We start from the raw sequence: 12612 nt of genomic DNA, 5'->3' as shown, positions 1-12612 counted from the left end.
CTCTCTCTCTCTCTCTCTGTCTCTCTCTCTGTCTCTCTCTCTGTCTCTCTCTCTCTCTCTCTGTCTCTCTCTCTGTCTCTCTCTCTCTCTCCCTCTCTGTGTCTGTCTCAGGATCTCCCCTCCTCCTTCTCTTCCTCCTTTTCCTCCTCCACCTCTTCCTCCTTTCCCTTTTCCTTCTCATTCTCTTTCTTCTTCATCCTGCCTCAATCTTTCTGGTTTCATCTCTGTCTCTGTCATGAATATATATGTGTGTATATATATATGTGTGTGTGTGTGTGTGTGTGTGTGTGTGTGTGATCCAAACAGATTGCTTACTCTGGTTTGGCCGTGGCCAGGCTGAGCCAGAGGAGGTGAAGAACAAGAGCGCCAGCATTACTGAACAGCCCACAGTCCTGAGAGATTCGTGTCATAGCTTTAGTGACAGGGTCTCCCATCCCCAACCCGTTCCTGATCATTCCTTTCCCTTGTTAACAACATAGATAAAGTTATTAAGTACCTTCCTGGAGTAGTGATTCCATCACCCCTCTGGGGAGGGAGAAACACAGTCAGATGAACCTTATCCAAGGCTAATAGAGGCCAATACTGATAATCAATCAACCCCGGGTGGGACCTGAAAGGGTTACCCATCCACTGACCTGTAGGGATCCTGCCTGGGCACTGTTATCAAGAAGGGCAGTTATTATAACATCCAGCTGAGTGTCAGGACACGGGTGTGTCCCTGCACCAGCCATTAGGAGAACCAGACACAGCTTCCTCAGATTAATATCAGATTAATAATACCATAACTACTAGCCTAGTAGTATCAAGATTACCTTCATTCTTTTTATAACAAAAGTTAAAGCAGTGATAAGGGGGAAATTTATATCTGTAATCACTTATATCAGTAAAATAGAAAAAACCAGATGAATGAATTGTGCATGCAATTAAAAACTAGAAAAAGAACAAATTAAAAATCCTCAAACACCAAATTAGGAATCCTGGAAAATCAAACCTGAGATTGATATAATTGAAGATAACAAAACAATTGAATGAATAAATAAAACTAGAAACTGGTTTTATGCAAAAAATCTCACAATAAAATAGGTGAACCACTGACTACTTAATTTTTAAAAAATAAAGAAGAAAATCAAATTACCAATATAAAAAATAAAAAGAATGAATACACCACTAAAGAAAAGTAATAAAAGCAGTTATTAGAAGCTGTTTTGCACAATTATAGGCCGATAAATCTGACAATCTAAGTGAAATGTATGAAAATTTACAAAATATAAATTGCCCAAATTAACAGAAAAGCAAATAGAATACTTATAGAATTGTGTCTCAGAAAAAGAAACTGAACAAACCATCAATGAACTTTCTAATAATCTGGCCTAAGGGCCAGATGAATTCCCAAATGAATTCTACTAAACATTTAAGGACAATTAATTCTAATATTACAAAAACCATTTGTAAAAGTAGCTGAAGAAAGAGTTCTACTAGACTCCTTCTACAACACAAATATTGTACTGATACCTAAATCAGGAAGAGCAAAAACAGTGAAAAAGAAATTATAAATTATCTTTCCTAATGAATATTGATGCAAAAATTTCAATAAAATACTAGAAGGGAGATTACATTTATCATAAGAATCATACATTATGAGCAAGTGGAATTTATACCAGGAATATAAGGAAATATTAGGAAAGTCATTAGTATAATTGACCACATCAATAACAAAGCCAACAGAAATCATATAAGAATCTCATCAGAGACAGAAAAAAAAAGTTGACAAAATATTTCCATTCCTATTAAAAACAGTAGAGAGAATAGGAATTAATGGAGATTTCCTTAAAAGGATAGAGTGTTGAAAATCATCAATGATCATTATCTGTAATGGAGATAAACTAGATAGATGCCTTTGCAGGCAGTAAGATCAGGGGTGAAGCAAGGATGTCAACTATAAACATTGTTATTTAATATTATAATAGAAATGCTATCTAGAGCAATGATAGAAGAAAAAGGAATTGAAAAAATTAAAATAGGAAATGAAGAAACAAAACTATTACCATTTTCAGATTGTACTCTATACTTAGAGAATCCTAGTTGAAATAATAACTTTAGCAATGTTTCAGGATATTAAATAAATTCATGTAAATCATTAGCATTTCTTTATATTACTAACAAAACCCAGCAACAAGAGATAGAAGAATTTCCATTTAAATCAAATGTATATAACACAAAATTCTTGGGTATCTACCTGCCAAGACAAACCAGGAATTATATGAACACAATTACAAAACACTTTTCACATAAATAAAGTTAGATCAAAACAACTGGAAAAATATTCATTACTCATGAGTTGGCTGAACCAATATAATAAAAATAACAATTATCTAAATTCATCTACTTATTCAGTGCTATAGTAATTGAATTGCTTCTAAAATAATAATAAAACTCATCTTGAAGAATATAAGACCAAGAATATCAAGGGAATCAATAAAAAATGTGAAAGAACATAGCTTAGGGGTACAAGATCTTAAACTGTATTACAAAGGTTTAATCATCAAAAGAATCTGTCATTGTCTAAGAAGTAGAATGGTGGATCAATGGAATAGATTAGTATTAGCACAATACATAGTAGCAAATGACAATAGTATTTAGTGTTTGATAAATCCAAAGATCCAAACTTTTGGAACAAGAAATCACTATTTGACTAAAACTGCTGGGAATACTGGAAAAAGATATGGCAGGGATTGGATAGATAGAGGCCAATATCTTTTATTGTATACCAATGAAAGGTCAAAGTGGATATATGATTTAGACATAAAGGATGATGCCATAAGCAAATTAGGGGCACATAGAATAGTTTACTTGCCAAATCTCTGGATAAGAGAAGAATTTATGTTTGAGTAAGAGATATAAAATGAATAATTTAAATTATATTAAATAAAAAAAAATTTACAAACAAAACCAGTGCAAAGAAGATTAAGAAGAAAAGCAGAAATCTGGGAGAAAATATTGACAGCAAATATATCCAATATATATTATCAAATACATAGCATACTGAGTCAAATTTGTAAAAATACAAGGTATTCCGCAACTGATAAATGGTCAAAAGATAGGAACATGCAGTTTTCAGATGAAGAAATCAAAACTATCTATAGTTACATGAAAATCAAAATCATTTTTGATTAGAGAAATGCAAATTGAAACACCTCAGAGTTTCCATCTCATGCCTATCAGATTGGTTAAAATGACAAAAAAGGAAAGTAGTAAACATTGGATATGGGAAAATGAGGTCACTAATGCACTGTTCGTGGAATTATGGACAGATCCAGACATTCTGGAGAACAATTTGGAATTATACCCAAAGAGCTTTAAAATGGCACATACTCTTTGATACAGCAATACTACTACTAGATCTGTATCCTAAAGGGATCATAAAAAAGGGAAATGATGTATTTGTACAAGAATATTTATAGTAGGTCATTTTTGCAGTGGCAAAAAAAATTAGAAATGAAGGGAATGTTCATTAATTGAGGAATGGCTGAATTAGTTGTGGTATATGATTATAATGGAATGGAATTTTGCCATAAGAAGTGATGTGGATGATTTCAGAAAAACCTGAAAAGATTTACATGAACTGATACAGAGTGAAGTGAGCAGAAACAGAAGAACATTATACACAGTAACCTCAATATTATATGATAAACAATTGTGAATGACAACTATTCCTAACAATATATTGATCCTATATAATTCCCAAGGATTTATCATGAAAAATGCCATCTGCCTCCAGAGAAAGAACTGATGGAGTCTGAATGCATTCTAAAACATATTATATTTCACTTTCTTTCTTCATTTTTTTTTGTTTAGTTCTCTTACACATAATAACTAACATGGAAAAATGTTTCTTGTTACTGCATGTGTAAAATTGATATGAGATTGTTTGCTGCCTCAGGGAAGAGAAAGAACAGGGAGGGGAAGAATTTGCCTCAAATTTTTTAAAATTTTAAAGTGAACTTTAAAAATTGTTTTTTGTGTAATTGAGGAAAAAATAAAATATTACTCAAAAGCTAAAAATAAATCCAGTTTCAAATGGATGTGCCTATGATGCTGGTAGGAAAATGTGAACTAAAGGTTCTTTAAAAGCAACTGCTAGTGCTATGGAATATGAAATCTACCATTGATGAATGTATGAGATCTTCCTGAGACTCTTTCTTTGTACTATACATCGTGATGTCAGTGAAGGTTATCATTATGTGGTTCATTGTTGACAATCTCCAGGAATCACCTACCTTTAATATTGGTGTAGGAATGGATATCAGGGTCTTCAGGGGTCCCTTACTGTATTGTACTGAAACCACTGGAGCTAAGGCAAAAAATTTATTGATCCTTCGAGCTAGTCTTGGATTTGTGGAGAAGGCTGCAAAAGCTGAATGAGAGAAAATGATTCAATAATGGTCATTTTTTTTCACAAACATCTTGTACCATAGAGGATGAAACTAAGTGTGGTAAGGATGAGAACCTCTAAGTAAGGATAGGACAACAAGATTTGGAGCTGGAAATGACCTTGGAGGTCATATAAGGAAACATTCCCAAAAAAAGGAAATGACTAGTTAACTAGCACATGATTAGAGCTATAGCAATTGATGTGAGTGAGCAGAAAGGAATGCTAGGATCAGCCACTTTACTCCTAGGTAATCTCCATGGAGAGAAGGAAGATGGAAGAAATGTATGTCTAGTAGTTGTTATAAAATAATGGGGAGGGTCCTCTGATGTTTTGAGGAGCTGAAGCTGAGTGAGTATGGAAATCCTTAGGTATAACACCAAGTTGTGATGAAACACTAAGGACTCCACAGGAATATTTGTGAAGAAACTGCTACACCCAACTTCAGTATAACAGTGTCCCAGAACAAGTAGTCAAGTGAAGAAATTGTGGTTCAGATTAAACAGCTCTTCTAACTTCTTATCCTGGCCCCAAAATATGGATAAACACTAATTGACTGCGACTTAACTTTCAGTTGGAAATAATCTCTCTTTCTTCAGATACCTAAGGAATTGAGTTTAAGATTTAATGGTAACAAACTTAGGGAAAGGGAACAGGGAATTGAAGGAGAGAGGGGTAAAGGAAATCCTTGGCTTAAGCTATAGATGATCAGATGCTATGATAACTGAAGGTAATCAGGGTTTCAAGTTTGACAGTTGTGGCTTTCCCTGACAGATTCAACCTGGCAAAGCCAGGCTGTTTAACCTGAATCAGGTTTGATGGTGATTGATATTTCTTCTTCTTGATGAGTAATTAATCAGGATGTACAGTATAGAGTCACACAGGATTTGAGAGTATGGTAGTGATCAGAGCTGGTTGCTGGTATCCTAAGTTGATCTTGGCCTACCCAAACCCAACCAAGACCTCCCACCAAAATCCCTTCTCAAAATTGAGACCTCCTTTGGTACAAAATCCTGCTTTTTATACCCTCCCAGTAACTGACTTTTGCCCTTGCTGGCACATGGCAAGCTCGGTTCATTCTAAGTTCTAAACTGCTAACTGTCAATCATTCTGCTTTCCATATTGCAATGCCAAATAACATTACATAGTCTGTGGAGTAATCCAAACTTTTCACCATCCCAAGTGAGTGATGAGGACCAATCAGTTGTGGTCTGAGCTTCTGTTGACTACTGAGTCATCTAAAATGGTGGACTTTTGCTTATCTGATCTAGGGCAATAATTGGACCCTGGTGAATTGGACCTGGCTCTGAGGGTACAAGCTTCCTCCTGCTAGTGGATATGAAGGCAGAATATGGCTCTAAGAGATAAGAATCTCTTCTTTCTGGGTTAGGATAACAGTCTCAGTTTAAACTGTTAGAATCAAGGTATAAATTTTATTAAGAAAATGAGTCAAAGCTATTTCTAGGTAAGGTGTCTGCCTATAATACCAGGAATTATAATGAAGTATTCTTAAAGGCCCTATTACTAGGCAAAATGATTGTAGAGTCCTCATGGTAAGGAATGGTTGTTCCAACATGGCACCATGAGCAGCTCAGAGAATCACAGACCCTGTAAAAATGGGTCCAGTTAGCAATGATGTCGCAGCAGGGATCAAGCTGCAAGCACTAGCATGCATGTTACAACCCTTAGGGCTGGAACAGGCCTCATACCCCCCCTCATCTTACCCATATTTGAATAAGAATCCCATCTATACCATGTTTGGTGAGCAAAAGCACTTTATGTCTTACAAAGCCCTTTCCTTTTATCTTGCATCAACTCTTTGTTGTATGTGTTAAATGGCATATCCCCCTTTTGCAGATGATGAAATAGAGGCAGATGACTTGTCCAGATAAAATGACTCCAGGCCTGCATTTTGTCCATAGCACTACCTTGCTATAAAATGGTCTAAATAACTATATCCCATTGGGATAATTTTCATTGCTTAGTTTATATATTTATAATTTATATATTTATAATTTATATATAGTTTATAATTTTTATAATTATATCAAAGTTTATAATTATATCAAACTAAACTGCCTCCTTTGTAACTTCCCAGTGTTATTTCTATTTCTGCACCCTTGCGCCAAATCGTTGGTGTTAAGTCATTTCAGTCTTGTCCTATGCTTTGTGATCTATTTGAGGTTTTTATGGCAGAGATACTGGAGTGATTTGACATTTTCTTCTCCAACTCTTTTTCTAGATAGGGAAACTGAGGCAAACAGGGTTAAATAACTTTCCCAGGGCCATGTAGCTAGTAAGTGTCCGAGGCCAGATTTGAACTCAGGAGAATGTCTTTTTTTAATCCAGCCCTACTACTATATCCACTATGCCACCTAGTTGCATATGAATCAAACAGAAAAAAAGTCTAATCTTGTCTTGCTCCCAGACTCGAACTCTATACTTGTTTCCTTTATTTTGATCAATGAAATTCCAGGTCAGGTGCAGAATCCAGTTCAGTCAGGAATTCTTATGTTTACTTTTTCAGAACAGAAGCCAAGAACCATGCTAAGGGCTCCCTAAGCCTTAAAAAACAACCTCCAGTAGACCTTCCCATCCCTAAAGTCACCTTAATATATGTCTCCTCTTCTTGGGTGAACATCTAGAAAAAAGTGGGTTGATCTCATTACCTTCTTTTCTCTCTCCCCATTCACTGTGTCTAGCTTTTCCCCTTACAAATCAACTAAAACTCTTCTCACCAAAACTGCTAATGACTTCTATTTAGCAAGTCTGAGCCTTTTCTGCAGCCTTATCTTTCTTGACTCTTGCTACACATCACACTGTTGACTGTACTTTGTTCCTGGATGCTGTCCTGTAGTTCCTCTCCTACCCATCTGACCACTCTAGCTCCATGGTTTTTCTTGGGAATAGTGGACCTTTAAGACAATGAAGAGAAGTCTATTTGTCTCTATCTTATCCCAGAATATGGGGTGCCCCTTAGGATTCTCATCTGAACTTCAGGCTCCCGTTCCCAGCTGCCTAGTATTTTTATTTATATTTTGACTAGTTTTCCTGTAGAATCTACAACTTAACATGTCCAAGATATAGGCATATCTTCCCACCCAAATATTTTCCTAAACTTTCAAGTTTCCAATGAGGGCACCACTATCACCTGCCTTCCAATGAGCCCCCAGGTTTATAATCTTGGCACTATGAACTCTTCACTCTCTTTCACTTGTGTCTTCCATCTTTCGTATTCACTCCCTTCGCATTTAGCACAGCATTTACTATAGAGAAGGTGCTTCATTCATACTTGTTCGATTGACTGCTGCCCAGTGATCTACACTTACCAATAGTGGTGCCTTGGGAGTGACCCACGTAATACAGTTGCTCTTGTCTTGTTTTTTTCATAATGAAGTTCAAAATGGCGGGTAGGTCATATTTAGCCATTTCATCAAAACTGAGAGAGAGAGAGAGAGAGAGAGAGAGAGAGAGAGAGAGAGAGAGAGAGACTAAGTAAAACAATGACTATAGCCTCTGTTTAAAAACATCTTTATCTTCTATCTTAGAATCAATATGAAGTATTAGTTCTAAGGCAGAAGGCTGGTAATTGCTAGGCAATTGTATTTAAGTCACTTTCCCAGGGTCAAATAACTAGAATGTGTCCAAGGCGAGTTTGGAACCCAGGACTGCCTGTTTCTAGGCCTGGCTTCCTTTACAGAGCCACCTAGCTGTCTTTCATGTAGCCTTTATTTTTAAGGAAGTAGGCACTTATTCATAAATATACTTCTCTTCACTGTCTTAAAAGTCCATGATTCCAGCAGGATGGACCCTCACTGAACTGAGGCAGATCCTGGGCTTCCATCCCCTTCACTCCATATCTTACTGAATGATTTTCAAGTCTTAAAATAAAAAAAAAAATCATTGTTTTGTGGCCACTTTCTTAGGATGAAGCTTGTTGATCTTTTTCGTGCTGGTCTTTGGACAATAAACAGATACCTGTTGGAGTCCTTTTGTGGTTGGTAAGGCCCATCAGAGCTTTGAGAACATTTCTTCCAGAACCTCTAAGAACCGAAGGTGACCTCCACACTATGGAGGTCCACACTTTATCGTTGAGATGATAAAGACAGAAAGTAATGAAGAAGCCTCACTTTAATTTTCTAAATTTTCATATCTGTAGATGACTTCACAGATTGGAAGCATACCAGGAAGTCTTCCTGAGGCCCTGTTAGGCTGCAAGCTCCATGAGAGCAGGGTATCCTTACTCATCTTGGTTATCTGTCTAGTTCACTCTAGTGCCTAGAATAGGCCTGCCCAAATGGTTCTCAATGAATGGTGGGTGAGATTAATGGAAGCAAATTAGAGCTAGTGCTTCTGAGGGACAGGAATGCAGGACACAATTCAGCCCAAGTCATGGAACATTCAGAGAAAGGATTTTCCCACTTGTCACTGACATATCTTGAGAAATGATGGTCCTAATTTGGGGCATTCCTTCACCAGAGATTTCCAGCCAATTGGAGTCTTTGCTCTTGGAATTCAGGTCCTAGACCTGTAATAATGGTTCTGTCATCTGGTGAGGGGAGCCCTAGATTAGATAGGGCCTCTTAGTAAGGGAGGAATGGAAGGCGAGGAGTCTCTCGGACATATCTACCCTTTTGCTCATCTCTTGACCACATGTGTCAATTTCCCTGTATATGGTCATGGTTTGCCTGTGTGGTAAAATAGACCATGACCCCAAGTCGAAGCTACCTGGGATTATTGCTGATTCTAAGTTTCTGCCATCACTATCCTTTCCCTTTGCTTCTGTTGAATTCCCATCCATTTCTTTAACCCTCCTCCAGAAAGTTTCCCTGATGATAGCCACCCATTCGTTATAACAATTTTCTACCTTAGGGAAGAACAAAATAATAGTTTTCCATATATCGAGGAAACCCAGTGGAATATTGTTTTCACATGACATCACTTTTCTACCTGAAAGCCCAGAATTCTGGTGATTCTGGGGAATAATACAAATGTTTCCGGGACCAGACATTTCCTCGGCTGTTGCCCATCCACACGTCACAACATGCATCCGCCAAAGTGAAGGCCAGGCTGCTCTGGGGAGGATTTACGATCCAGACACTAGCAGACATAAACATACCGTGCTGCAGATAGATAACAGGCCTCTGAGCTGCAGAATGTAGGAGGAGAGAGATATATCTTATAACTGAGTTCAAAAGTATTTCCCCCTGAATCTGCTTCCTAAGAAAGGCTAAATGCCTAAATTATCTCTCCCTCATATCACAGATTAAGTACTGGAAGAGACTTTAGTGGCCATATGGTCCTACCCCACATCATCTAGATGAGGAAACTAAGTCCCAGAGTCACACAATTAGTTAGAGTTTAAGGCAGAATCTGAACCTAGGTTCAGATAACTTCAAATCCTGTGCCTTATCTGTTGTACCTTGCTGTTTCTGCATCTAGTAATTACCCAGGTCACTGTATTAGACATTCCCACTCCACCCATTAAAGAAACATTCTCTTGAGTTCCTCTTTCAAGGTAAGGCCAGCATTAAGGGTCAAAAGCCTCTTTCCTAACTATGGGTAGCTTGAATCATATCAAATAGCCACCAGTTCTCCAGGAGTCTTCTCCCTCTACCCAGTTTCAACTCCAATGATCATGAATTCGCATCAGTCCCCAGGTCCAGATTCCTTAACGTTTTCCCCTAGTACCTACCTGGTCCTTCTTAAACCAGATAATAACCCTATAAAATCCCATTAGATTTAGCTGTGTTTGTGTGCCTAGTCCCACCCAGAGTCAAGTGAACCTACTTTATTTCTACCATTCTCCTTGACTGCCCTTTCATGTTCTAAGAATGTCTCCTCAATAAAGCCGACCTGTTCTATTCTCCTGTATGCTCTGTGTTTCCTTACGCTGAATTATAGTCTAACCCTCCTCTGCCCAAACCAAACCTATATTAAGCTTGACAGCTAGTAAATGTCTGAGCTGTGATTTGAACAACCTGCTCCTGTCTCCAAACTCAGAAATTCCTTCCAATCCCACCTCAACTAGATGAAGCAGATGAATTCTAAGCATTCATTCACCTGAGCTTTAGATCTCAGGACGTTGAACTTTTCATAATATGGTGCCTCCTACCTTTTCTACTGGAGTTTATTTTCCCATGAGGGATCCTGTAAACTCCAAGAATGAAGCCATCTTCTGTTACAACATCATATTCTTCACTGGGGTACCCCCAGTAGGAAATAATTTGGCTCTGTATGGAAAGAAGAAGTCTTCGTGTTGGTGCCATTGACCTGTACACTTCAAAGTAGAAGCTCCAAATGTTACTGGGGCATATGGAGAAAGAAGCAGGAGCAAGAGGGGAAGACCTTGGGCTATTCTTATGAGAAGAGGAAAAAATCATTACTGAGTGAGGTCCATACAGAAGGAGTGATGTAAGGGTTGAGGGAGGAACAACAGAAGATAATATGAAGGATGACATTCTAGGGCAGTGATGGGCAAACTACAGCTGAGGGCCAGATGCGGGAGGTGGGGGGGAGCCCTGAAATGTTCTACCTGGCCAGGGGTGTGACATTATTCCTAATCTGACGAATACAATGAATAGGATACAATACAAGGACACATCGAAAGAGTTGCCTTAGAAACAGACTGACAGATGAGCATTTCCTTTCCTTTGGCCTCCTCTTTAAAAAGTTTGCCCATCACTGTTCTGGAGGATTATTTATGGCTTCCAAAGTACTTAAATGGGAAGTAACCACAGAGGGAAGGCCACAGAAGAAGGAAACTCAAGGAGCCAGGAGCCAGAGACAAGGGAGAAGATCATTACAGACAATGGGGTCAGTCAATGAAAATGCTTGGAGACAGGAGATGGAGTTTTTTTTTTTGTGTGTGAGGAAAAACAAAAGCCAGTGATATCAGGTCAAAGAGCACTAGGATGGGGAGGAGGGCCTGAGAGGTAGTAAGCCTGGACAGGGAGGAAGGGGCCAGGTTATGAAGGGTTTAAAAAGCTAAATAGAGGATTTTATATTAATCTTGAAGTTGACAGGAAGCCATTGGAGCTTACTGAAGCAGGGGATTATTGGTATTGGTATTCCCAATCGTAACAGAAGTTCTAAAAATGGGAGGGTTTCGGAGAAGGGTCATGAGTTCAGTTTGTGCATGTTGAGTTTAGGATGTCAACGAGACATCCAGTTTGAGATGACTATTAAGCAATCAAAGATGTGAGAATGGAGGGCAAGAGAGAGGATAGAGCTGGATAAAGGGGCCTCAGAATCAGCTGCAGAGAGCTTGTTAGCTATGAAGCAGGCATCGTAGAGGGCACGGTGGAAGGGTGGAGCAATATTGGAGTGGGATATTGGGAGGATGTAACTGAGGCATAGGGAAGTAACAAGGCAGGCAGTGGGGCATGAGAAACAGGTTTCAGTGATGACAGCCAGAGTTTGAGAATTCCTTAGATCTTCTGCTGCCAACTCTGTCCCTTTTCCCAGCACACTAGTGTGGCTTCTAACCCCACCTCAACCCAACCAGAATTTCCCTTCCCATCTTCATGAAAATGACTTACAATGTTCATGTTAGCTTCTGGATTTTGCACATGTGAAAAGTTAATGCCACCATTAGTAGTTTCCAAAAGAAGTATCCAACAGGCAGCTGCTAAAAGCCACCAAATTTCACGTCTGCCTAAAAGAGAAGTAAAGGTTGATTAGTGATTAATACTAGTGGGAAGGGGAGAGAAGAGAGTAAGCATTTATATAATGTCTATTATGTTCCAGGAACTCTGCTAAGAGCTTTTGATCCTTACCACAACCCTTTGAGGCAGTTGCTATTATTATTCCCATTTTGCAGCTGAGGACTGAGGCCAACAGAGGTTAAGTGTCTTACCCAGAGACACACAATTAATCAGTGCTTGTGGCTAAATTTGAACTGAATAGGCCTAGCATTCTATTCACAGCACCATCTAGTTGAATTAAATCAAAATATTTCCCAACAGAAATAACAGCTAGTATTTATGAAGTATTTCGGCTTCTGAGTTTTAATCCTGAAATATCTGAAAGAAATGCTTAATGAAAAACTCCCTCAAATGGTCAAGAATGAACTAGGTACTTGGCACTTCTTCTATATTTATTTTTGCAGTTGCAGGGAAAGAACTAGATCATAGAGACTCTAAAGGGTGAGATAGACTAATTCTTCTCTGGTAACTTTGAAT

The 12612-nt window shown here is 38.2% G+C and overlaps 1 protein-coding gene across 1 annotated transcript in view; it reads right to left on the bottom strand.

The window, feature by feature from the left end:
* The window catches only part of LOC123236546 (lipase member N-like), a 90400-nt gene extending 78412 nt beyond the window's left edge, over nucleotides 1-11988 (bottom strand). The window contains exons 1-2 of the mRNA XM_044662958.1: nucleotides 11971-11988; nucleotides 10545-10662 (exon numbers count right to left, since the gene is read on the bottom strand). Of these exons, the coding sequence (XP_044518893.1) occupies nucleotides 10545-10662; nucleotides 11971-11979 (127 nt within the window). The 5' untranslated portion in view covers nucleotides 11980-11988. The remainder of the gene's footprint in view (nucleotides 1-10544; nucleotides 10663-11970) is intronic.
* Nucleotides 11989-12612: the final 624 nt, after the last annotated feature.

This window comes from Gracilinanus agilis, chromosome 2 (genome assembly GCF_016433145.1).
Source record: "Gracilinanus agilis isolate LMUSP501 chromosome 2, AgileGrace, whole genome shotgun sequence".
Lineage (NCBI taxonomy): Eukaryota > Metazoa > Chordata > Mammalia > Didelphimorphia > Didelphidae > Gracilinanus > Gracilinanus agilis.
The sequence above is the reverse complement of the archived record's forward strand: the minus strand, read 5'-3'. Positions and strand labels throughout refer to the sequence as shown.